This window comes from Anolis sagrei, chromosome 3, assembly GCF_037176765.1.
Source record: "Anolis sagrei isolate rAnoSag1 chromosome 3, rAnoSag1.mat, whole genome shotgun sequence".
Classification (NCBI taxonomy): domain Eukaryota; kingdom Metazoa; phylum Chordata; class Lepidosauria; order Squamata; family Dactyloidae; genus Anolis; species Anolis sagrei.
This window is the reverse complement of record NC_090023.1, coordinates 92,086,139-92,110,611: the sequence shown is the minus strand read 5'-3', so window position 1 is coordinate 92,110,611 and position 24,473 is coordinate 92,086,139. Positions and strand designations below refer to the sequence as shown.

Here is a 24,473-nt window from a genome sequence, read left to right as displayed (position 1 = left end):
GTCAGAACATAGCCAGACACTTCTGTGATCTTGCTTGATCCTCATGAGGCATAAAGTGATTGCATAGCGCAGTGGTTCTCAACCTATGGGTCCCCAGGTGTTTCGGCCTACAACTCCCAGAAATCCCAGCTAGTTTACCAGCTGTTAGGATATCTGGGAGTTGAAGGCCAAAACATCTGGGGACCCACAGGTTGAGAACCACTGGCATAGCAGGTTTCATTGGCCTTCCTCTAAATAGCTGTGTAACTCAGCCCAGTGTTAGGTCTGCATATGGACCTTCTATATGATCCCAAACTATAGGAGGTTACAGAAATGTTGCAGTACTATGCAAAAAAGGAATGTAACCTATTCATGAGTTAACCAGTTTTTTCGTTATCTGGCACATTTGGGGAGGTTGAACCCTTAAACCCGCCCCCCAACTACAGTCCTGCCTCCAGTATTAGTATGCCTTTGAATACCAGTTGCTGAGATGATGCTCATATGAAACTGGCAGGCTTCCTATAGACCACAATTGGAAAAGAATAATGGAAAAGATAGGCTTTGGGTTTGATCTACAAGGTTTCTAAGTAGCCATGGAGAAGTGTATGTTAGAAAGCACCAAGTTAAACCATTTTTGGTGTTGCCCAGCTGTTACATAGAGGCTAAGCTAATTTTTTTATTGACTTTCAATTGCATGTTGTAAGGTGCTTTGAGAATCCGTTCTCAAAAGATGGGATAAAATATCTTTTAAATAAGCATCCTAGGGCATTCTGGGTAGGTACACAATGTGTGTCCACCGTTTCTGCCATACTTTGAATGCTATATCTGTCTTTGCCCTTTAATCTTTTCTCTAACTAAAGTGTAACAGCATACTTACCTTTTTCCTTCCCATAGAAATAAGAATTTTAACTGTAACTGAGAAAATGTCTTCCAGTGGGGCTTTTTTATATCAGAAAAAACAAACATTAAAGAAAGTGCTTTCAAAGTTAGAGGGGGAGCATTCTTCATACTACCTTCTGCCTCCTTTCATATCTAGGACACACAGAAAAATGTTGCAGTGTTGTGTTCATCTTCACATTTCTGACCAGCCAAGTCATGTTAAAGTTACTCCCTTTAACGCCATCCTGCAATAAAACAGTTGGGATAATTAGATGTTATTAGCCTGTATTAACATCACAAGAATATCAATTTCAAAGGAATCTCCTTAGGGTTTTTTTTCTTGACTATCTTTTGCATGTTTGAAAACCTTGGAGTTCCCCTCAGCCTGTTGCTCCCTTCTCAGTGGTTCTCAACCTGTGGGTCCCCAGATGTTTTGGCTCTCAACTCCCAGAAATCCTAACCGCTGGTAAACTGGCTGGGATGTCTGGGAATTGTAGGCCAAAACACCTGGGGACCCACAGGTTGAGAACCAACGTCTTAGGTGATGTCTTCTTTGGACTCACACTCAGAGAATGGGTTCGCCATTAGTAGAGAAGGTCTCAGGAATCTCTCCCTTTCTGCTAGGCTCAGATTTTTTAGCAACAGAAAGGGAGATCCTGGGAACCATTTAATGCTAGAAGAAAAGGGGGGGGGGGGGAATGAAAAATAGGAGACAGCTGCTGCCTAGAGCTACTAACACTAAACATACTCTTGAGGAATATACAGTTCATGGTTTATAAGCCTTATAACGATTCAGAACAATGTTTTGTTGGCAAGTGCATTGCAAAACTTATACGAGCGTTTGTAATGTTTAGATATGATAATGAGCAGAATAATTGATTGCTGCCAATATCACTTGAACAGAGAAGTCTTAAACCTAATTTTCTACATTCATAAAACTGCTATTTTTTCCCCCTCTTCAGAGCCGCGCTCCCATTTCTGCAAAGCTGGTTGCCAATATGTTATCAGTGGCTGGAGCAGACCATATTATCACCATGGATTTGCATGCATCCCAGATACAGGTAATTAGGGGTTCTTTCCCATTCCTCATCTGCTCTGTGCATACTCATTTATCTTCACTTTCTGTATTTGAAACACTACCACAGCTGTTTTAATTATGCTAACATTTGCATCCTGCCTTTCTAAGCAGAAAGCCAAATCAGGGTGATTTCAAAAAATGGAAAGCAATTTAAGAAAGAAATATTACATGTGAGAAAATAAAAATTCACAAACATATCATTCAGAGGCTCTGTGTGTGTGTATACATACATACATACATACATACATACACACGCATGCATGCGTATGTCCATGTCTGCTAAGAACCAACATAGAAGCAGACAGTATGTGTTAAAGGAAGCTCACTGTGAAGGTTGTTATTAGAAATGAAAAATGATACTTTTGGGGAGGACTATAACTACCAGATTTGCCTGCTACTCCTGGAATTTCCTTTTCCATTTTTATTCTGGGAATTGTAGTCTAAATCTATTTTTCCAGCCTCTACTCTACCATAGAAATTGACCTTTCTCTTCTTTGCAACCAACCAAACATCTTGTTATCAAGTTGATGCTTAAGACAGAAAACGAACTAAACGAGAGTGGGCTGATAATACTGATCCTATGTTGTTTTAAAGTCTTGTTTAACTCAGCAATTAAAATTGAACCCAGAATCCAAATCTGCAACCCAAGAAGATAATATAATTATTATGGGATGAAAATTGTGGCCAGCCCCTTCCAGTGTCTGACTGAGGTTTTAAGATTCTCTTCAATATCATGCTGGATTAAGATTGCATTACAAATCTTGCCTAGCTTCACAAAAATTGAAGAAAGATATTGTATTATTTATTTCTCCTGAAATTCCATATTAAGACATTTTAAATATGCAAGCATTTTGTCCTATCTCCTATAAGAATTGTTGACTTTAAATCAGTGACAGCATACAGATTTAGGGTGTTTTTTTTTCAAAGCCAAAAAAGACAACTGGGTTTTTTGCTTCTATGAGGACCATAATCTTAAAATCAAATCATGCAAAGAAGATCTGAGATAGATGTATCAATTACAGCTGTTTTCATCCCGTATAGACTACTGCAACACGCTCTATGTGGGGTTGCCTTTGAAGATTGTTCGGAAGCTTCTATTTATCCAACGGGCAGCAGCCAGGTTGATAACTGGAGCGGCGTACAGAGAGGACACCCCTCCTGTTGCACCAGCTACACTGGCTGCCAGACTGCTACCGAGCACAATTCAAAGTGCTGGCTTTAGCCTATAAAGCCCTAAACGGCTCCAATCCAGCTTACCTGTCTGAACATATCTCCCCCTATGAACCACCTCGGAGATTAAAATCTTCTGGGGAGGCCCTGCTTTCTGTCCCAACTTTCTCACAAGCATGATTGGTGGGGGATGAGAGACAGGGCCTTCTCAGTGGTGGCTCCTCAGCTATGGAACTCCCTCCCCAGCAATATTAGATCAGTTCTCTCCCCCTGAGCCTTCAGAAGAAAAGTAAAAACTTGGCTTTGGGATCAGGCTTTTGGAGAAGAGTGCAGTGCAATAAAAGATTTGGAATATGTGCAATGACTATGAAACGGCTTGGACTACGATTATGGATGGAGGCATTTTAATATGGAATGGAATGTTTTTAAATGCTCAATACATATGAATTTTAATTTAATTTTAATGTTATTGGAATTGTATGTGTTTTAAGGCACTGAATAATTGCCTATATATAAGCCACCTTGAGTTACCTTCAGGGTGGAGAAAGGCGGGATATAAATAGAGTAAATAAATAAATAAATACCATAGTTTATTCTGAGGAATTACTGAACACCCTCACAATCTGAACAAACTTGTGTGCAACAAGTTAGATATTTCACTTTATATCTGGGAGAAGGGTTTCACATGTGGTTAGGGGATGCCATTCTTGGTATGGCATACTTCTGTCTGTTGCATACTCTCTGATCTGGAGTCAGGCAGACATTAGATTGGGATTAGCAGGTAATTCTCCATGTGATTTGCAGGTCTTCAGAAAGAACATCCAAACTGCAGTGGCGTAAGAATCATGAAAGCCATTTTATCCTCTTCAATTAGATTGCAGAAAGCAGAAAGAGGGGTGGGGGTGATGCAAATAGCCTATTCTTGAATTAAGCAAAAGACCTAGACGGAATATTTCCTTTCTGCCTAATTTCTGTGGCAATTAATGGTCTACCTGAAAGAGCTCAGTGATACGGCAAATTATGTGTTGTCTCTCAATGTGTTCTTCCCATCTGTAGGGTTTCTTTGATATCCCAGTGGACAATCTTTATGCAGAACCAGCCGTGTTGCAGTGGATCAAAGAAAATATTCCTGACTGGAGGAACTGTGTCATTGTCTCACCTGATGCAGGTGGAGCTAAAAGGTAGAAACATGGTTTTCAGCAAGTACAGCAGAATTTGACTACTTGACAGGTGCAAGGAAGCTTTATCTGCACATGGGCTCTTGTGTTTTGAAAAATAGTCAGCCTCAAAAAGTTTCCCAGCCATCTCAGAAAGCTCTGTGCACCCAAATTACAATTATTTTCTTTCCTCCCTTTGTTTTGTCCTTATGAGTTGAGTACCTATGAATGGAGAGATTTTCCTTCCTTGCTTCTTACAGCTCACCTGCTGTGTTCTTCATGATTCATTGTGTTTATCTCCAAGTCTCCCTCTTAAGCTCAGTATTCTTCCCTGTTAAAATATGAAAAATATATCAGTGTGCATTCTGCAATTTAGATGAGAAATAATTCGACTGATTTTTGTGAACTGTTGCATTTTTTTTCAACCAAAAGGAGTCAGAATACTGCAGGAAGAAAAGGAGTCATGGACTCAAGATATATACTGTCTTATGAAATATGGTGCAGGCTAAAGGTTACCACTTCTGAAGATTCAAGTTGATGCTGGCTGCTGTATTTTCCAGCAGGACACTTACTACTAAGTGTGTTGCACTCTCCTGATCTGTATAAGGGGAAATTGAGCTTTTAACAAAGAGAAGAAATCATTGCTCTACGTCTAACAGTTCCTTTCCCTGAGTGGTTCAAGTTTGCTAAGATAAGCCACAAGAGGTCACTCTTTCTTTTTAGAAAATAAATACCGAAATAAATTCACATAAAGGATCATCAATTAAACAAAGGAGAAAACATTAATTAAAAATCTTGTCCACTCATTTCAGTTGAGGATTTTCTAGTTTTGGAATAAACTAAACTATTCATTCATTGTAACATAGAACATTAAAAAAATAAGACCTAGCACACAAGTTTTAAGACACTTTTACAAATTGGAGAGGACTACTGGTAAATTGATAGGTGGGCATCCTATGTACATAATAGGTGTGATAAAGTTATGGTGTGCCCTCCAATATTTTACAAATTGCTGCATTTTCCACCCTTGGCTTATACTTGAGTCAATACTGTTTCCCAGTTTTTTGTGGTAAAAATATGTGCCTCCGCTTATATTCAGGTCGGCTTATACTCGAGTATATACAGTAGTAGTAGAAATCACTCTCAAGTTGCCTGATGAGGACTTGCCTGTGTTACTACTGTGACATAGAGCCCGTCTTTAAGCTGCTACATCACCAAAAAGATCTCTAGATGGGGCTTTATTTTTAGGTCTGACTTGAATGTTAAGAGCCTTGACAGATAACTTGTGGCAATGTTTCCACATAGCAGTAGCTCCATGGAGTTGTGACAGGTGAGATCTTCTCACCACATGGTGCACGTTCTTGTAATGCAGGGTGACATATGTTTCCCTAAAGGCTGCAATCTAGTCACTGAAAATGGCTTTTAAATCATGCCATGTAAAAGAAAAGGGACCTCATAGAATCAACATTTAAACATTTAAATTAGAAATGAGCAACAACAGTAGGTCTAAGGGCCAAAGAAATGCCAAAAATTCCACCACCATGTTTTTGGATGTTTACACTCCCCATGGGGAAAGGATACTTTGCCCACTTCTGCTTTAAATGCATTTTAAGAAACTAGTAAATCCAAGCTATCAAGGTTACGTTGTATTTAGTCAAGCAGATAGATCTGAAATGTTTCACACATAAGGACTTTGCTCTTTTTAACCCAGTTGTCAATGACTCAACTAGTGCTATTACATGTCATACAAAATTTGGGTCCAATAGCTATCTGTTATTTTGAATTTTTAAGCTACCTTTTCCTCCCATGCATTGCAGAGTTACTTCAATTGCTGACCGACTTAATGTTGAGTTTGCCCTGATTCACAAAGAGAGGAAGAAAGCCAATGAGGTAGACCGGATGGTCTTGGTTGGGGATGTGACGGATCGTGTGGCAATCCTTGTGGATGATATGGCAGACACTTGTGGCACAGTTTGCCATGCAGCAGACAAGTGAGTAAATACTGAAGAAGCTAGCATTCCTGTGAGAGGTGATAAAGAAGATCAAACCAATTGGATAGCTGGAAGATTTTTTAATTAAGGGTAATATGTGGGTTTAAAGTGACTGCAGCATGCTGAGGAGGCCACACTCAGGCATCTGGGATACTTGGGGATGGCACCTTTTCTAACGTAAATAAATAAATTGGCAATTGAAGGAGGAATTCGAGTGTTTATATTTTTCTGTTCCAAGGCACAGCAAGCACTGTTTCATAGTTAAATAATTGAGGGTCTCATCACTTTGTGGGAGCTCTCAAGAAGCTGAAGAACATATATGTGGGTTTGGTGGAATGGATGCAGGCCATGTTCACTCTTGCTTTAGGGAAAGAAAAAACATTATGAGCAGAGCCATTCCCTCAGGTATGGCTTTCCCAGCATTCATGAATTATGAATTATCATTTAATAAAATAACGATGAAACCTTTGTAAAATGAAACATACCTACATTATAGATCCATTTTGATTTGCCAAGTTATCATTTTACTTGTCTGAGGAGACAGCTGTGAAGAGTCACCACAAATTGTGACTCAGAGACCAGAGTCTCGAAATACAATGTCATGAGTCCCCCTTCGGGGGGAGCAGGGTGGGGTATAAATTTAGGAAATAAATAAACGTGGTCTTGATAAAATCTGGAGATTGTGAGTGTCCTTCTCTCACAATCTCTATATTAAATAGTTGTTCCAAGTGTACTCAGATGATGCCATGCTCTGGAAATAGAGTGCAGAAGGGAAATACATTTCCCACTGGCCATATTTGTGCTTGATTGAACACACTTGGCAAGTTCTGTTCAGAGCTTTGCAAAAGGTCTTTGGATTACGGCCACAAGAATTCCCAGTGTAGCATAACCAGTTGTGCTAACTAGCGGGTTATGGGCATTGTAGTCCAAAAGTAAATTCAGTAAGCTGTGACTTTATTCACAATGTCTTATCATTACGTGCCTTCAAGTCACGTTCAACTTACATTTTCAACTTACAAGAATTATTCAGAGGAAGGGGGTTGCAGTTGCCTACCACTTAAAGAGAATGACTTCCCCAAGTTCGTCCATTGCATTTCCATTGATGAGTCAGAATTCAAACCTTGGTCTCCTTAGACCAGCATTCAAACCACACAAGCTGCCCTGCAGCACTAAGGATTCATGGGGAAATGAAGTATTCATTAGGCTGTCTTGTTTGCTAGGCATGAATGCTCCTATTGTACTCACACTTTTTATTTCCTTCACAAAGGTAATTTTTTTCTCCCCTCTGATAGAAACTGCCAGGTAGTTCCACTGATATTGATAGAAATGTTTTTCTTGTGTTCTGTTTTATAGGCTGGTCACTGCAGGAGCAACTAAAGTATATGCTATCCTCACTCATGGGATTTTCTCTGGGCCTGCTATTTCTCGGATCAATAATGCTGCATTTGAAGCAGTAGTCGTAACTAACACAATTCCACAGGAAGAGAAAATGAAACATTGTCCCAAGATTCAGGTACAGTGCTCTTTTACTTTGGTAGCCATTCTTCTTCTGCTGTTCAGTTGGCCCTCTGTACCCACAGGCTCTGTATCCACTGATTCAAACAACCACTACTCCTATATATTTGGAGAGTGATTGCAAAACATGACCCATGATTTTGCTTCACGAAAATTATTCTGATTTGAGGGTAAGTCCTGCTGTTGAATTCCACCATTTCCCAGGTCCTCAGTCTTCTTTCCAGCACTTGTTTGAGTTGTTTTATCATTTTATATAAGGGATGCCATTTTACTATGCCATTCTATCTAATGAGACTTGAGTATCTACAGATTTTGATATCCATAAAGGCGCTCTGGAACCAAACCCCAAACCAAGAGCACAGTGCATATAGGAACTTACACTTATATGCGCTTCACAAGCTGCAGGGAAAAGCTACAGATGGTCATGGTTTTTTGGGCTTGTTAAAATGTATTGAATCAAAAATTGTGGGATAATATTTTGCAAAAATTAGAAAGCTTTAAGAAAGTACTTACAGCCAAGTTATCATATTTCAAATACTTACAAGTATTTTAATGAACACTATTTTCCAAAGAAGTTTGGAACTTCTTTGCAAAAATTACTTTAGAGCTATTTTAAGCAAACCTTTAGAAATCCTTATTTGAAAAAATAGCCTGTGATATACTACTGCAGAATATAACATTAATATGCCTGTTCAAAGCTCGTTTCCTAGTTAATTAAAGGTGTTGAGAATGCCTTTTTGCACAATTTCTCAGTTTCATATTTTCAGAATCCAGGAATTTGTTATAGCTGGCCAAGTTAAAGTGCAAAGGCACCACAATATCACATTTGGGAATTACTGCTTGGGTACATAAATTCCATTAGGTTCTCAGCTATTTCCCAGCAACATTCAGATATAGGAATCTGCTTTTTGCACATTTCATAAAAGAAAATCAAAAGTATGAGTGATGCATTTTTTCTTACCACATTAGTCAAAACACAAATTAATGATGATTTTGAAAACTTTTGCTGTAGCTTGTGATTACTGAAACTAGTACAAACTGCAAGTTCAAAAACTACACAGGTAAATGTTATTATGTACATCTATTTCATAATATTTATAATACTTTTTGTAAAAAAAATGTGCATGCAATAATATTTATGCCATATGTGTTGTGGCTCTCAAACATTTGATCTAAAGAAAGCAGACTGCTAACTGGATGGTTTGATCATGTACATGTAGCAGGCTTGTGTAAATTGGTTCAGTGAAATATGGTGGGTCCTTGGTATCCACTGATGTTTTGTTCCAGAACTACCTCATAGAAACCAAAATATGGATACTCAAGACTCATTACATACAGTGATGTAGTATAATGGTGACCCTTACATAAAATTGCAAAATCAATGTTGCTTTTTGTAACATTGATTTTCAATCTGTAGATAGAGGAATATATGGATGGAGAATTCTGTTTTCAAAGTATTAGGAAAATGCATTTCCGGAGCCCTCTGGTGGCTCAAAATGACTCATTGCATTGAAGTGCTCTTTTTATTTATTTATTTTTTAATGTTTGTTTGTTTTCTCCTATGGCAGGGGTTGTCAAACATGAATTTAATAAGATATACAATAAGCTTCAAATGTTTGAGAGCCACAACACATATGGCATAAATATTGTTGCATGCACATTTTTTTACAAAAAGTATTATAAATATTATGAAATAGATGCACATAATAACATTTACCTGTGTAGTTTTTGAACTTGCAGTTTGTACTAGTTTCAGTAATCACAAGCTACAGCAAAAGTTTTCAAAATCATCATTAATTTGTGTTTTGACTAATGTGGTAAGAAAAAATGCAAATTTCCATTTCATTTGATTGCCTAAAGTAAAAGGAATAAAACCAGTATTTTTTGATGATATAAATATTTGACTTAAAGAAATTAGAGACATGGACGAATTGACATTTTTAATGAGAAGAAATACCGGGAAACCGCTAAAGAGAACAGATTGGACTTCTTTTTATGATTATGAAAAGAAATTTAGATAAATATAGAGGATAAGAATAGACAAGAGTAGAAGAAGTTGACGGAAAAGATCCTGATGTTGGAGTGGAAGTCATTTTAGAATAGTTTAGGTTAGTTTAGTCTTTTTTAGTTTAGTTTTTTTTTTAGTTTTTTTTCCCTTTTTCCTACTTTTCTATCTTCTTCTTATTGTTCCCCCTCTTTCGTTGTCTTGTTTTATAAAATATTTAATAAAAATCATTAAAAAAATATTTGACTTAATAACTAACTTGTCAAAAATGGACAAAAATGTGTAAATTGATCATAATATGTGCTAATCCAAAATTTATTTCATCCCTGATTCGAATTTAGCATTAAAATTGGGGTTTAATTTCTTAAATATTGTAGATTTTTTCTTTTCATGTCAGAAGCAATTTGAGAAACTGCAAGTCACTTCTGGTGTGAGAGAACCCGTTGTCTGCAAGGATGTTGCCCAGGGGACTCCCGGATGATGGATGTTTTACCATCCTGTGGTAGGCCTCTCGCATGAGAAGCTGGAGTTTGACAGACGGGAGCTTACCCCGCTCCCAAAAAAGGAGCTCAGCCAACATATTCCCTCAATCTGCATGTTATTTGTCAGAGAACTGCATGTAGCTCAGAACATCTCTTTTCCAACTCCGTAGTACAACCTTACTTAAGCCTTCCAAAGCTTAATTGAGAAGTTTTTGTATACTGTAAATATTTTTTAAAGGGGCTGACCCAGTTTTGTGTAGGAGAGCTGTGCTTTCCCAGTTTCTTCTTGCTTGTGGCTATTTCGCTGTTTTCCTATAAAACAGTGAATCCCTTTTCATATGAGGCTTAATTTTGATTTTATTTCATACGTTACTGGTCCCCTCAGGGAGACAGGATAGAAAATAGATATCACAACAACAACAACAACAATAAGTGATGTATCGGTGAATAATGTGTGCAGAGCCCTACTGGGATCTGCACGCATTATTTGTCGATACATCACATAGTCCTAGACACTTGGGAAGTGTCCAGTGTGTGATCCAATACAACAACCAGCATAGTGATCTTGTTTGCTGTGTACTAATCTTGTTGTGTTTCATATAATAATAATAATAATAATAATAATAATAATAATAATAATAATAATAATTAGCAACAAACCAGGCTGAGGAAGGTGTGGATAAGAGATATATATAAGTGTTTCCCTTTTCTTTCTAGGTTATTGATATTTCTATGATTCTTGCCGAGGCCATCCGAAGAACGCACAATGGCGAATCTGTGTCCTACCTGTTCAGTCATGTCCCGCTATAACTCCAATGAAAGCTGTGGCGTGCGGGATTCAGTACCGCTATACCAAAAAACAGATTTTATTTTCAGGATAGCGAATGTCTGTGACAGCTTCATGTTGACTATATGCACATTCCTTCTTCTGTTATGGGCAATAACTAAAACGGGCAAGAGAGTACTATTTTTGAAAGCCAAAGTTAGCTCGGAAGTATAACCCGAATAGGGGTTTGCTTGCCGAAAGTTATGGAACCTCAGAAATAATGTAATTTTATATTGATTTGCAGACTTTAAAGATTTAAATGGCTTATGTATGTTCCTTTTTGAAGAAATTAGTGTCTGCCATAAGCAAGCTAGCGTTCTCTGGTAATTGTCTTAGCCCTTCTGGAAAGTGACCCCGGAACAGAGATTAACTGTTCCCGGACCACTGAAGAATCTCCTCTTTCAGTGTTCCTTTTAATAGATAGGACCCTTGGATGCATTTACACTGTAGAATTAATACAGATTGAGACCACTTTAGCTGTCATGGCTCAATGCTATGGAAATATGGGATTTGTAGTTTAGTGAGGTACACTTTGGTAGAGGAGGGTAAAGGCTTTGTAAAGCTACAACTTCCATGATGCCATAGCATTGATCCATGGCAGTTAAAGTGGTGTCAAACCAGATTTAATCCTGTAGGTTTTAGCTGCTGAAGGAGAGCTCTATAGGATGTTATAGGAGAGACTTCAGTGGGGATGTTTTATGTAGTCTGAGGATTCTGCCATAATCTGAGTGTTGTAATCTGCAAAGACCAAATGAAAGAGGCCTTAAGACTCCAATTTATTTTAAAGCTAATCTTTTTCCCTTGATTTTAGTAAAAGATAAAAGGGATCAATTATAATCCATCATAATCATCCATGTTTGATGGTGCCTATGTGTTAGAGAATTCTGGTTACTAAAAGGTACTTCCACTACCTTCCCTATTTTCTGCTAATGAGGTTGGGCTCCTTTTAAAAGTATCTTCTGTGCCATGTTTTCCTTGTGTGAAAAAGCAGCATGTTTTTTTAAAAAAACAAAACCAAAATTCCCACAAGACCACGTGTATTCTCAACATCTCCCCATCTGCAGGGGAACTGAAACAATCCTATAAATAAATTTTGTTGTATACATTTGAAGAGTCTACTCTTTGCAAAAGCAATTGCTTAACATTTGCTAATTGAGCTGTTCTGACTGGTGCCTTTTCACAAGAATAAAATCCATTTAAATAAAAGTGCATTAATTCTACAGTGTAGATGCACCCCTCCTTATCTGCCCCCCCCCCCCCAAAGTGTGATGTAGCAGTCCTCAATGTTGTTTCTGTCTTCTTTGCCATCTAAGTTGGTCCAGCTGAAACATTTTGTTACTATGAGAAAAACTAAGTCTTTTTAAAAAATCAAGAAAGATTTTCTCATTATTGTGTTTTAAGTTTCTCAATAAACTCAGCATTGTTCTTCAGGCTGGTTGTGGTGTCTAGCTTTTGTATTGACTGGAGTCCTTCAGTTATATATTCCTGCATGGTGGAAGACTGGGTTAAATAGCCCTTGGGATCCCTTCCAAACCTAAGATCCTATGATGGGCAAGCCCAGAAAACCTTTTAATGGCAGACCTATATGCTCATAAAAGCCTTGAGTTGATATAAAGGTATGAAATTATTTATAAAGATATGCATGGGTATCTTTAGACATGTTTTGGCCTCAGAATCAACTTGGGACGAGAGCATGGGAATATGGCAGACATAGGCAGACTTGGGGCCGTATTGTGGGCCTGGGTGAGAGGGCAGGCAGGCACAGGCTGGGTGGGATGGGCCCGGAGGGGAAGAGCCTGGGAAAGCACAGGGCAGGGCCCAGGTCATCCTCAGCTTGTCCTCCTGGCATAAGGATAGGGCTGCTCACCCCATCCTTATGTCAGGAGGAGAACGAGACATATGACAGCTGTCCAGATTCTCCTCCGTGATCTTTCTCCCCTGATCTTTGGGCTGTCCGATCTTGTGGGCTTGGATTATGCCAGGAGGAGGCCAAGGTAGGCTGAGGGCTCTCAGCTTCTACATGCCTTCCTTGGGCCATCCTCTCAGCATAAGGATGGGATGCTCACACCGTCCTTAAACTGGGAGAAAGGCAAGACATGTAGCGTCTGATAGCGCTCCCCCATCCTTTCTGCATAAGGATGCGGCGGAGCACAATGATCTTATGCCAAATGGATAGGGAAATTAGGAGGGCCTGAGGTAAACACCCAGGGGGCCACATCCGGCTCCCAGGCCTGCAATATGGGAATGTGTCATTTTATGTTTGTGGGAGCAAAGATTTTTTTTCCCATTACTAGGGAATTTTAGCAGTGTTGATAAACACGTCCAAACTTTTTCAATAGTAATGCAGGACCATTTTCCTCCCGCTGTCCTTCCCACCATTTCTTGGCTATATGGATTGGCACAGTTAGTTGTCTGTCATTCAAAGTAACTCTGCTGATCCAAGTGGCATTTTTGCCTTCAGTTAAGTTTCGTTTCACTGTGAATTGAAACTCAAGTGCTTTTGAACAGTTGACAACCCTCACGGTCAGATGTGGGTGGGGGTAAGAGAGGAGAGGAATACAGTCTTGCAAAGCATCGTGTGAGAAGAAGCACATGCTCCAAGATCTCCCTGACTTTCACTGGGTGCTGTTGGGTTTCATTAATGTTGGACCGGCCAAAAGATGGATCAAGTCTCTAAGCTTTTTGCACCCTAAAAATCAAATTGGTTTGATTTAGAATTCAGTGGCAGAATCAAATCTGGAAATATTGGCAAGACAAAATATTCCTAGACTATCAAAATTAAAGGGTGCAAGATTACAGAACCCAAGGTTTGCATATTAATTTGAAGGAGAACCACACCTCGGGGTGAGAAAAGCAGTATATAAATGCTGCAAATAAATAAATTAATCTACATCAGCCAGTACCTTTAAGACCACCCCGAATCTGCACTTACTTTAATTCTCTAGCGTTCTACAAGGTTAGGGGTTCTCAATCACTTCAATTCACTTTGAACTTTAAATCCCCTTATCTATACTTATTTTGAAAGTAGTTGTTATACTCCAGAAACTGCATTTTTGTGGCTGCCACAAACTATGTTGAATTAGTTGAGACTTACGAGATATTAATAGAAAACCTATAGCAACATGTGCTGCAGGATGTCCCACAAAAACAAAGTTTTTGCAGTTTAATCCCGGTTTTCCAATTAGGAAATATAATTGATAACCCAGGAGCAAAAATTATGTTACTTAGCGTAATTTGTTATAATGTGCTTTTGTTAGTGTTTGCTAATTTTCAATTGTAGGATTGCACAGAAACATATTAAATGGGCTAATTAGATATATATTTAAGAAGGATTGATGTTTGAGTATGCAATTTTATCTACCAAGCATTCAACCAGTAAATAGTGCAATAAGAATAATGGACTAGTGGAACTGACAATTGGAAGGCCTTGGACTACAATCTGGATTACATTATTTTAATTGATGTTTTAATAATTAATGTTTAATTGTATGGTTTTAATTGTATTTGTTTATTTTTTTATCTTGATATGTATTGGCATTAAATTGCTGCCTGCTGTAAGGTTGCCTTGAGTCCCCTTTTAGGGTGAGAAGGGCAGGATATAAATATGTGAAATAATTAAATACCACAAATCGTTACATTACTTTAATCCTCACTGGCCTTAAGAGACTCGAAAAGGAAACTCATTGTTTTATATAAAAGTACAAAATTTCTTAAAATTCTTTAATAGTAAATTTTGTTTTCTAATACCAACAACTATGAAGTAGAGGTGGGAAATCACATGCCTCCCTAGATGTTTTAAAACTCCAAGTCCCAGTAGATTGAACATAGGCAATGAGAATAGCTGGAAGCTGGAATCCAACAAAATGAATGGCTGCATGATGCTCACCTCTGCTATAAAGCCTTCTTTAATGCTTTGAACAAGTTATTTTCCCTCAATCTATGTATACAGATCCCTTTGCTAGCATAAGATACTGATGCTACACATTAGATTAGGAGTTACGAGTTTCACAGGTATTTAAAGAGATCCAACTGCATCTGAAATGTGTTGTGGAAAGGGGAAAATATTTTTATGAAAAATAAATATTAAAATTGGCACACATGTAGTTTCCCACTTTAAGTGGAAAATGTATCTAAAACTATGATATTTTGAAAGGGCACATAAGTTTTCTAACTTGATGAAAACTAGTTGTAGCTGTACTAAGCAAGCTGAGCACGGCTTTGAGGACACAAGAATTTTTACTCTGCTTTAAAAAACGATTGGCGCAAGTTATTTTTAACTGGGGAATAAGAAAAACGGTTGAGGAAGTGAGTACTGATGACAGCTGCCATGCTACTGATTTCATAAGTCATATCTTCAGTAGAAGACAGCACGTGACAGGATCAGACAAGAGAACTCTCCTGTTTTGTATGTTCTCTCACAGACTTGACCTGAGGTTTTAAGTTGACTTTTCATTGCTATCGACATCTAAAGCAGTTCTTCCCAGGGACAAGACATCTTTCCGCTTCAAAGAAATGTCTAAAATGGTAGGTTCAACTTTTAATTGTAATCTTGAAAGCCTTTTCTTTTTATCACTGACGTGATATGCAAGATGGACTTGCCAGAATTCATCATTCTGTTGTTCAAGTCCATTTCTGTCTATGCCATTTTGTGAAGACATTTCCCCTAAATTATTAATCTATCTGAAGAATAAAAGATTGATGTGCATGTTTCCTTACCTAGAAAATGGGGTTGTTTTTTGTTGTTGTTTTTTTGTTATTATAGCTCACAAAACCACATTGTTTCATCTTTGGAGAGAGGTCCCATGAAATGTTGCAGTGTGTTTAGGATGGGAGGCTTCATCAAATATGGACACCAAGGGAATGCAAAGGACTGGGCTCAAAGGGAAGATTTCTGAACCCAAGACTTTGCTTGTTTGACTGCATACAAATATGAGTTACTAGGAGAGGTGGCATCTTTCTGAGATGGCTGCTTATATACTAAAAGAAAGGTGCAGCAATGCAGACATTGTCATAGCTGCTATATTTATGTAGGGTTTTCTTTGCAGCTTTTCACAACTTCACCGGCACATTAAATAGGAATTTTAGTTGTTTTTATGGAGTTTCAGAACTTCATAGGTAAAATAAATGGCTGCTTTTATTTATGGAAGCCCTCAACCTCCATAAAAGACAGGTCTTGTGCTTGTGTAGTCAACCATTCAGATCAGAGAAATGCAGCCAAATGTTTTGTTTGATACATAACAGTCCTCTTCCTTTGCCTCTTTGCCCTATCGAGAGCCCCATGACATTCTTTCTACTTCTTTTGGCCCTTGCTCTTGCAACTCTATGTTATTCAGACCTGATTTCCTGAAGCTTCAACTTTTTCTCGCATATTATTTATTTATTTATTTATTTATTCCCCATATTTCTATCCTGCCCTATCTCACCCCAAGGGGAGGACTCAGAGTAACTTAGAACTTGGCACAATTTGATGCCACATCAAATATAACAAATTATAAATGCATTAAATATTAAATCATTACATATAAAACAATACATATAAATACAATTTAAACAGGATTTAAACCAATGATTAAAACAACCATATAGTCTGTAATCAGCCCATGAGTCATTCCAGTTATAGTCACATTGATTCCTAGCTGTCTATTGCATGGTAGCTAGTCTCCAAATGCCTGGTTTCAAAGCCAGGATTTTACTTTTTTTCTAAATGTTAAGAGGGAGGAGGCTCATCCCACATCACTAGGAAGAGTTCCACAGTTGAGGGGTCACCACTGAGGAGGCCCTGTCTCTTGTCCCCATCAGCCACACCTGGGAAGGAGGTGGGACTGAGAGCAAGGCCTCCCCAGAAGATGTTAACGTCTGTCCTGATTCATGGGGGAGATGCGTTTGGATAAGTAAGCTGGGCCAGATTCATTCATAGATTGGCTGGGGGGGGGGGGGGGCAAAAAGAATTATCTTGTGCTTTTAACAATGCAGTTTGGAAAATATAGGAAGTAATGTTTTCCTGTGCAATAAAGACACAAACCTTTTAGACTAGGATTTAAAACTGCACTCTTTTTTTTTAGAGGAAATAGGTATTTATGTCTTTGTTAAGTGATCTTTTTGTGGTTCTACCTAATATCAGTTGCTATTATCTTTTAACAGCTGTGGAACTGTTTAGGTGGACCCTTTCTCGGGTACTACATAACCCATTGCCCTACTCCACCCCCCTTCCATCAACTGCACCATCTGTGGATCTTCCCTATAATCAGATTCCAAGAATTCAACTTCTCTGGATCCCCAAATATTTTGGGTACTTCAGGATGAAACCTTTATTGTGCAATTACCTTGACTCAAATTTGAATAAGTAGGCACCAGTTGAACAAGCATAGTGGTGCTAGTATGAGTATTCAACTGGGAGACCAGGGTTCAAATCCTTCATCAGTTATGGAAACCCATTGGGTCAGCAAGGGTATGTCATCCTCTCTCAGCCGTAGAGAAAAGTAATGGTAAATCTACTTGGAAGCAATCTTGACAAGAATATTACAATAGAAGGTCGAGTTGACCTGAGAGCATGCAGCAACAGTAAGAAGATATATATGCATCACTGACTTCTATTTGTAAATGCCAGCTGAGATTACATAGCTTCTTCCTTTTTTATTTTTTCTTTTGTAAGCAGAGTTGGTAGGGAGCATCCAAATTATCTTCTCTGTTGAAGCATTAGGTGGAAGAGACCTCTTCTATCATTTGACTAGTAGCTATGGCCACTGCTTTTGATGTCAGACCTATGGAGTGCTGGGTGGTATGGAATTAATATGCCATGCCTTTGTTTCCCTAATTCTGTATTAACATCTTCATGGTACTAAAACTAGATTCTTACCTTAGTTCAATAGGTCTGGGTGCTGTCACACTTGATGCACTGGTGCAGAAAATGTGGCTTCCACCACCTTTATCCAACAAGTAGTCGTAGAATAGTGGGATAGAATAGTGCTATACCCCCCACCCCCAACTGTCCCAATTTTTCAGGACAGTCCTAATTATTCCTCTGTCATTTCACTTTTTCAGCTACTTTCAAAATACTGTAGAGCAGTAATTCCCAACATTTGGTCCTCCAGGTGTTTTGGACTTCAGCTCTGGGAAATCCCAGACAATGTACCAGCTGTTAGGAATTGTGGGAGTCGAAGTCCAAAATACCTGGAGGACCAAAGGTTGAAACCACTTCTGTAGACTGTTCTCTTTTGCAGAATTAGAATACAGGGCCCCTATGAAACTTGTGTACAAAAACTGCTCTTTTTAACCTCAGAGAACATTTCTTCAGAAATCTCTAGGTCCTCCAGTGAGTCACTATAGTTATCTTTTCATGGAAGTTGGAGGACCTAAAAGTGTCTACAGAAGTGTTCTCTCTAGGAAGCTCTAGATCTTCCAACACAAGCCTAAGGTCAGTCTCTACTGGAAGTTGACCATAAAGTCATATTGATCTAGATTTTCCTAGAGAGAACATGTTAATCAAATTAACAAGTAATCAAATCCATAGTAGTTAAACCTACAAATGTGGAAGGTTGGCTGTATCCCAGTTTATTTTCTCTCTCTTCTCCTCCCACTTTTGCACATTGAGTTCAAAAGTATTTTGTGTTCAATTAATTCAGCAGCAGAGAAGAGAGGAGAGGCAGAATCTTGACCTCATCATTTGGATCAAACCAAAGTAAACTACTGTCTTTCCTAGATTTTGTGTTCTTCCTTCTTAATGTTTGACACCTTGATCACACTGTGACATTGTTGGGTCATATGTATCCTAATTATTAGCAGATCGTCATCTGGGTTTTTTTAATGACAATATAAGAGGCTCTCCACTTTTGTGAGGGTTCAGGGTACCACTCTCCTGCAAAAGTGAAAAAACTACGAATACTTCATGTGGTGGTAGGAAATGGGGCACCGCCCCCATGGAAGAGGAGGGACCAGAAGCCCATAGACTTAGTTCCTCTTCCTGTGTTCCGCATTTTCCCATTCCCCTGGCATTTTGCCTGGGTGGAACAGAGATTTGTGGAGCACAGAGAAAGGAGCTGCATCTGTCAGGTAACTGAAACAGTGGAAAGCCAGCTCCTCTTACCTGTGTGCTACAAGTCTCTGTTTCACCTGGGAAAGGAAGCTCGTAGCATGCACACCTTCCAAGCAGTACTTTTGCTCACCAACTACAGGAGGTAGTGGGTTTCTAACTCATTAGTCATGAAAACTATGAGTATGAAACCCACAAAAGTGAATTTCTGACTGTACTTTAAATTATAAACAAGGTTAGAGCACCCTGTGATTTATTTACAAAGTGATTTTCAGAACCTATTTAAAAAGTGATTACAAGAGATGCAATTAATCGTTTGAGATGATGTAGCAAAAAGCAGCCAAGGTAGTGTGGATGGACTCAGGATGGCAAAAGCCTTCTTGAAGACATATATAGTCTAAGACACTACTTTTTCTACCTGCCCTAAATTATGTGATAGCTTCTGTTGCCCTTTTGAGTTCCTGATTGGCCCTCTATTACAGTATGATGCTAGGTTACAACTATGATAGGAAGTTCTTCAGCCAAACTTACAATCTATAACTAAACATTTGTAATACTGAATTTTTAAAAATGTAATTTATTCAGACTCTACACATTTTTCTTTCCCTCTAGGCAATTTATGCTTGGCACACTATAAGAAGATTGGTTCTCTTCATGATCCAGTTGGTTTTTTTCACGACCTCATTATTGCCAATGATGACTCCAGCCATCTGGTATCCTAAAACCTTGCCCTGCATTGTGAATAACAACCAAGGTTATGTAACTGTGGATTGTAGTGAGAAGCACCTCAGAGAATTTCCAGATGACATTCCTTCTGAAGTCACCAACCTGTCACTTACCATTAATGACATCCACAACATTGACCCAAGCAACTTTGAGAAATTTAAAAACCTTCAGGAGATAGATTTCAGGTGCAACTGTTTGCCTCCAAAGTTGGGACCTCAAGATCATGTGTGCAACACGAAGCTGAAAATTGAAACTCACAGCTTTGCAAACATTTTACAATTGAAATCACTGTATTTGGATGGAAATCAGCTTTCAGCAATCCCGCGAGGTTTACCTCCTAATTTACTTCTTCTGAGTCTTGAAGTAAACAACATTTTTTCCATCCATGGAGATGACTTTATAGAACTTAGGAAGTTGGAAAGTCTCTTCCTGGGGAAGAACTGCTACTATCGCAATGCTTGCAATACTTCCTTTTTCATTAACGAAACAGCTTTTCGCCACCTTAGAGCATTAAGATTGTTGTCCTTGAAGGCTAATAACATATCATCTGTTCCAAAGAACCTGCCTTCCACCCTTACAGAATTGTACCTTTATAACAATGACATTCGCAATATCTCAGAGCATGATCTAAGTGGTCTTCACAACTTGGAAACACTCGATTTAAGTGGCAATTGCCCCCGGTGTCATAATGCTCCCTATAATTGCACAGAATGCCCCAACAAAACAAGTATTGTAATTCATCCCAACGCCTTTGACTCCTTGAAGCAATTAAAAATCCTACGGCTCCACAGCACCTCCCTTCATGAAGTGAAGAGTCAGTGGTTTTATCATACTAAAAAATTGGAGGTGCTGGATCTTTCTCAAAATTACTTGGCTAATGAAATTGAGAAGGCCGACTTTCTAAACTACCTTCCCAACCTAATAAGCCTGGATCTGTCTTTTAATTTTGAGTTGCGAGAATACCGTTCACATTTACGCCTATCAAAAACATTTTCTAATCTTGCTAATCTGCAAACCTTGAGACTCAGAGGGTTTGTTTTCAAAGAACTAGATGGATCCACGATAAATAATTTAATTCCTCTCAAAAATCTGAATGTGTTGGATTTTGGAACTAATTTTATCAGGAATGTTAACCTTACTCTGTTTAAAAAGCTTCCAGCTCTTAACTTTATAAACCTTGCCTTCAACAAAATATCTCTCTTTTCAAATGATGCCAATGGTAGATTTTATTCTGGCCCGAAACCATCACCAGATCGGTATTACAGATTTTTGCTTCAAGATATGCACTATTTCATGTATGATGAATATAGTCGAAGTTGCAAATCTAAAAACAAAGAGGTGTCATATTCTTTCCCTTTTACCACTGAAGCTGCTTGCAGAAATTATGGAAAAACACTGGATTTAAGCAGAAACAACATCTTTTTCATCACAGCCTCTGATTTCCAACAACTCACTGATCTTAAATGTCTCAATTTGTCTAGTAATGCTATGAGTCAAACATTAAATGGAACTGAATTCAAATATCTACCACACCTGAAATACTTGGATTTTTCTGACAATAGGGTTGATTTGCTATATCCAAATGCTTTTGAAGGCTTGCGAGAACTGGAAATTCTAAACCTTAGTGATAACAGTCATTATTTTAAGGCAGAAGGCATCACTCATATGTTGGGTTTTACCAAGAATTTGACAAAGTTGACAACATTGATAATGAATGGGAATGAGATTTCTACGTCAACTGAAAAAGGAATGGAAAGTAATTCACTCAAAACACTGGAATTTAGAAGGAATCATTTAGATGTTTTATGGAAAGAAGATTACTATTCATTCTTTAAGAACCTGACCAAGTTGGAGCATCTTGATATTTCAGAGAACTCTCTCACTTTTCTGCCTGTTAATGTATTTGATGGTCTTCCTTCAGAGCTCACGGAACTGAGACTGGCCAGTAACAACATGAAGAGTTTTCGCTGGGACAAACTTCAGGTTTTGGAAAAACTGGAAGTCTTGGATCTTAGCAACAACCAACTGACTACTGTTCCTCGTGAACTAAGCAACTGCTCAAAGACTCTTCGAAAATTCATACTGCAAAACAATAACATTAAAAAACTGACTGATAACTTTCTTCAAAATGCAGTCACCCTGAAATATTTAGACCTCAGTTTTAATAAGATCAAAACACTCAAAAACTCCAGCTTCCCAAAGGATGTTATTGACAATTTGGATACACTACTTCTACATGGTAATCCATTCAAATGTAATTGTGATCTTGTGTGGTTTGTCTGGTGGGTCAACCAGACAAACGTGACTATTCCTTTTCTGGCAACTGATGTGACTTGTACAGGCCCAGGGACATGGAAAGGGAGAAGTGTGGTTTACTTAGATTTGGAGACCTGTGAACTAGACTTCTCTCAGATCTTGTACTTAGCATCTGTCTCAGCCATCATGTTTCTGATGATAATCACCACAATAAGCCAGCTGTACTTTTGGGATATGTGGTATTTATACCATTTTTTTGCTGCCAGTTTAAAAGGATATAAACGTTTGTTTTCATCTGATATCGTGTATGATGCATTTATTGCTTATGATAAGAGAGATGAAGCTGTGTCTGAATGGGTCCTAAAAGAACTAGTTGAAAAACTGGAAGATCAAAGAGAGAAGCAATTCAACTTATGCTTGGAAGAAAGGGACTGGCTACCAGGGGAACCGGTTCTGACCAATCTTTCTGAGAGTATACAAGTGAGCAGAAAAACTGTATTTGTGTTAACAAACAAGTACATTGCAAGTGGCAATTTCCGCATGGCCTTTTACCTGGCACACCAGCGCCTCATGGATGAAAAGGTTGATGTCATTGTTTTAATATTTCTCGAGAAGGTTTTGCAAATGTCAAAGTGCCTTCGTCTCCGGAAGATACTGTGCAGTCAATCTGTCCTTGAATGGCCCACCAATCCTCGGTCACAGTGTTATTTCTGGCATTGTCTGAGAAATTCATTGACAGCAAACCATGAAACGAGCTATAGTAAGCTTTTTAAAGAAATTGTATAACTTGGTCCCATTGGAAATAAAAGCTTGGTAATATAAGTCACATTTGAAAGAAGGTGAATTTTACTCTCTGTGCTGAAGAAATTTTAAGCTATTGGTGGAGTTGTAGAAATTAGTTATAGCCATTCACTACCCATTGAACTCTTCTCCTGTGTGGTCATGTGTTCTGCTTTCCAGAGTTGTCCTCTACGAGCTACTTGCTCTAAGTTTAAAGATAAAGCACCTTAAGAAAGGACAACAGACTAGTCCTTGAAGCTACCCATTTAGTCCATGGACAGTAGGCACAAAAGTCATTGGCTACAGTCTCACCTGTCATAATGAGAGGCATTGCTCACCCCAATATATAGCACTTGGATCTTTTTATAGACACCAGGATCAGGATCTAGACTTAAACTCTATCAGGTATAGTGATTTTCTGGAGGACTATTAATGTCCAGAAATTGTTCATGTCTCATATATTTTTCTCTCTGTCTCATGTGGGAATTTAATGCTTTTGCATTCTTCGCTGTTTGATCAAATCCTGCCCCAGGAATGGCTTCTTTTGGAGAAATGGAATATGTGATTGTTAAACAGTAGAAAAATCCTTTAACACTATTAAAAATGTCTTACTTATGTTTTGAATACTGTGGTACTATTTTTTAATAAACTTTTTTTTATTAACCCTGAATCTTAATCTTCCTGGTGGCCAGGTTTTTTCCCATTGCTTCCTACTACTCGTGGGAATATGAAATGGAAATATCTGCTTCTTTATTTTTCTTAGGATACATCCATGCTGATTGAAAAGTCATGTTTTTTTAATTTCATATTGGATTTAACTAACTGACCTAGGAAGCTGCATTAATGATAATGATGATGATAATGATGACAATATATCGCTTTTTTCTCTTAAAGAAACGTAAAGTGGTGTTCTGAGAAAATAAAATGTGGATGGATCACTAGTCTGTTAGCATCTTTACAAATTTATAATGCAGTGGTTCTCAACCTGTGGGTCCCCAGATGTTTTGGCCTTCAACTCCCAGAAATCCTAACAGCTGGTAAACTGGCTGGGATTTCTGGGAGTTGTAGACCAACATACCTGGGGATTCACAGGTTGAGGACCACTGGAATGGCTCTGTTTCCTACATCCCAATTTTGCTTTACATTCATTCTTGAACTTTTTCTACTTCTCCTGTTTTTTCTGTCTTGATCCAGATCAAAAACACAGCTTCTATAATAGAAAATATATCTTTTAATTGCAATCACTTTGTAAGTAAAGAAAAAGTCTTTCCTAGGATTATCATTTTACTCCATAATGGGAGGCAGAAATAATGTATTTCGGATCAGTGATGTTCAAGGACACTTTACAAGCGAGGCCCTCAGCGTCCACTGGAGATCTGCCTAGGATTTCTCTGCCTCTTTTAAAATCCGGATTTTAATTAGTTTTTACTCCAGTCCATTTACAAAGAGAATTCATTTGAATGCTCACCTACTTCTTGAAAGCACTGAACTTGTCAGGTTGACCTTTAAATGGGCATTTATACAGAATATTACACCCTGTTTATATGCCTCTTGAAACTTGCTCCATTTATACATGCTAAAGGAATATTAAATCTGTATG

The 24,473-nt window shown here is 38.3% G+C and overlaps 2 protein-coding genes across 3 annotated transcripts in view; both read left to right on the top strand.

The window, feature by feature from the left end:
* The window catches only part of PRPS2 (phosphoribosyl pyrophosphate synthetase 2), a 33,313-nt gene extending 20,801 nt beyond the window's left edge, over positions 1–12,512 (top strand). For both annotated transcript variants that reach the window (XM_060769965.2, XM_060769964.2), the window contains 5 exons: positions 1,821–1,919; positions 4,163–4,287; positions 6,081–6,254; positions 7,608–7,767; positions 10,974–12,512. In XM_060769965.2, the coding sequence (XP_060625948.1) occupies positions 1,821–1,919; positions 4,163–4,287; positions 6,081–6,254; positions 7,608–7,767; positions 10,974–11,066 (651 nt within the window). In that variant the 3' untranslated portion in view covers positions 11,067–12,512. The remainder of the gene's footprint in view (positions 1–1,820; positions 1,920–4,162; positions 4,288–6,080; positions 6,255–7,607; positions 7,768–10,973) is intronic.
* Positions 12,513–12,600: 88 nt separating this feature from the next.
* On the top strand, positions 12,601–23,536 carry TLR7 (toll like receptor 7). Its single transcript, XM_060769962.2, has 3 exons — positions 12,601–12,698; positions 15,504–15,606; positions 19,724–23,536. Exons 2-3 carry the CDS (start codon positions 15,595–15,597, stop codon positions 22,877–22,879), a joined length of 3,168 nt encoding a protein of 1,055 aa, XP_060625945.2. The 5' UTR covers positions 12,601–12,698; positions 15,504–15,594; the 3' UTR covers positions 22,880–23,536.
* Positions 23,537–24,473: the final 937 nt, after the last annotated feature.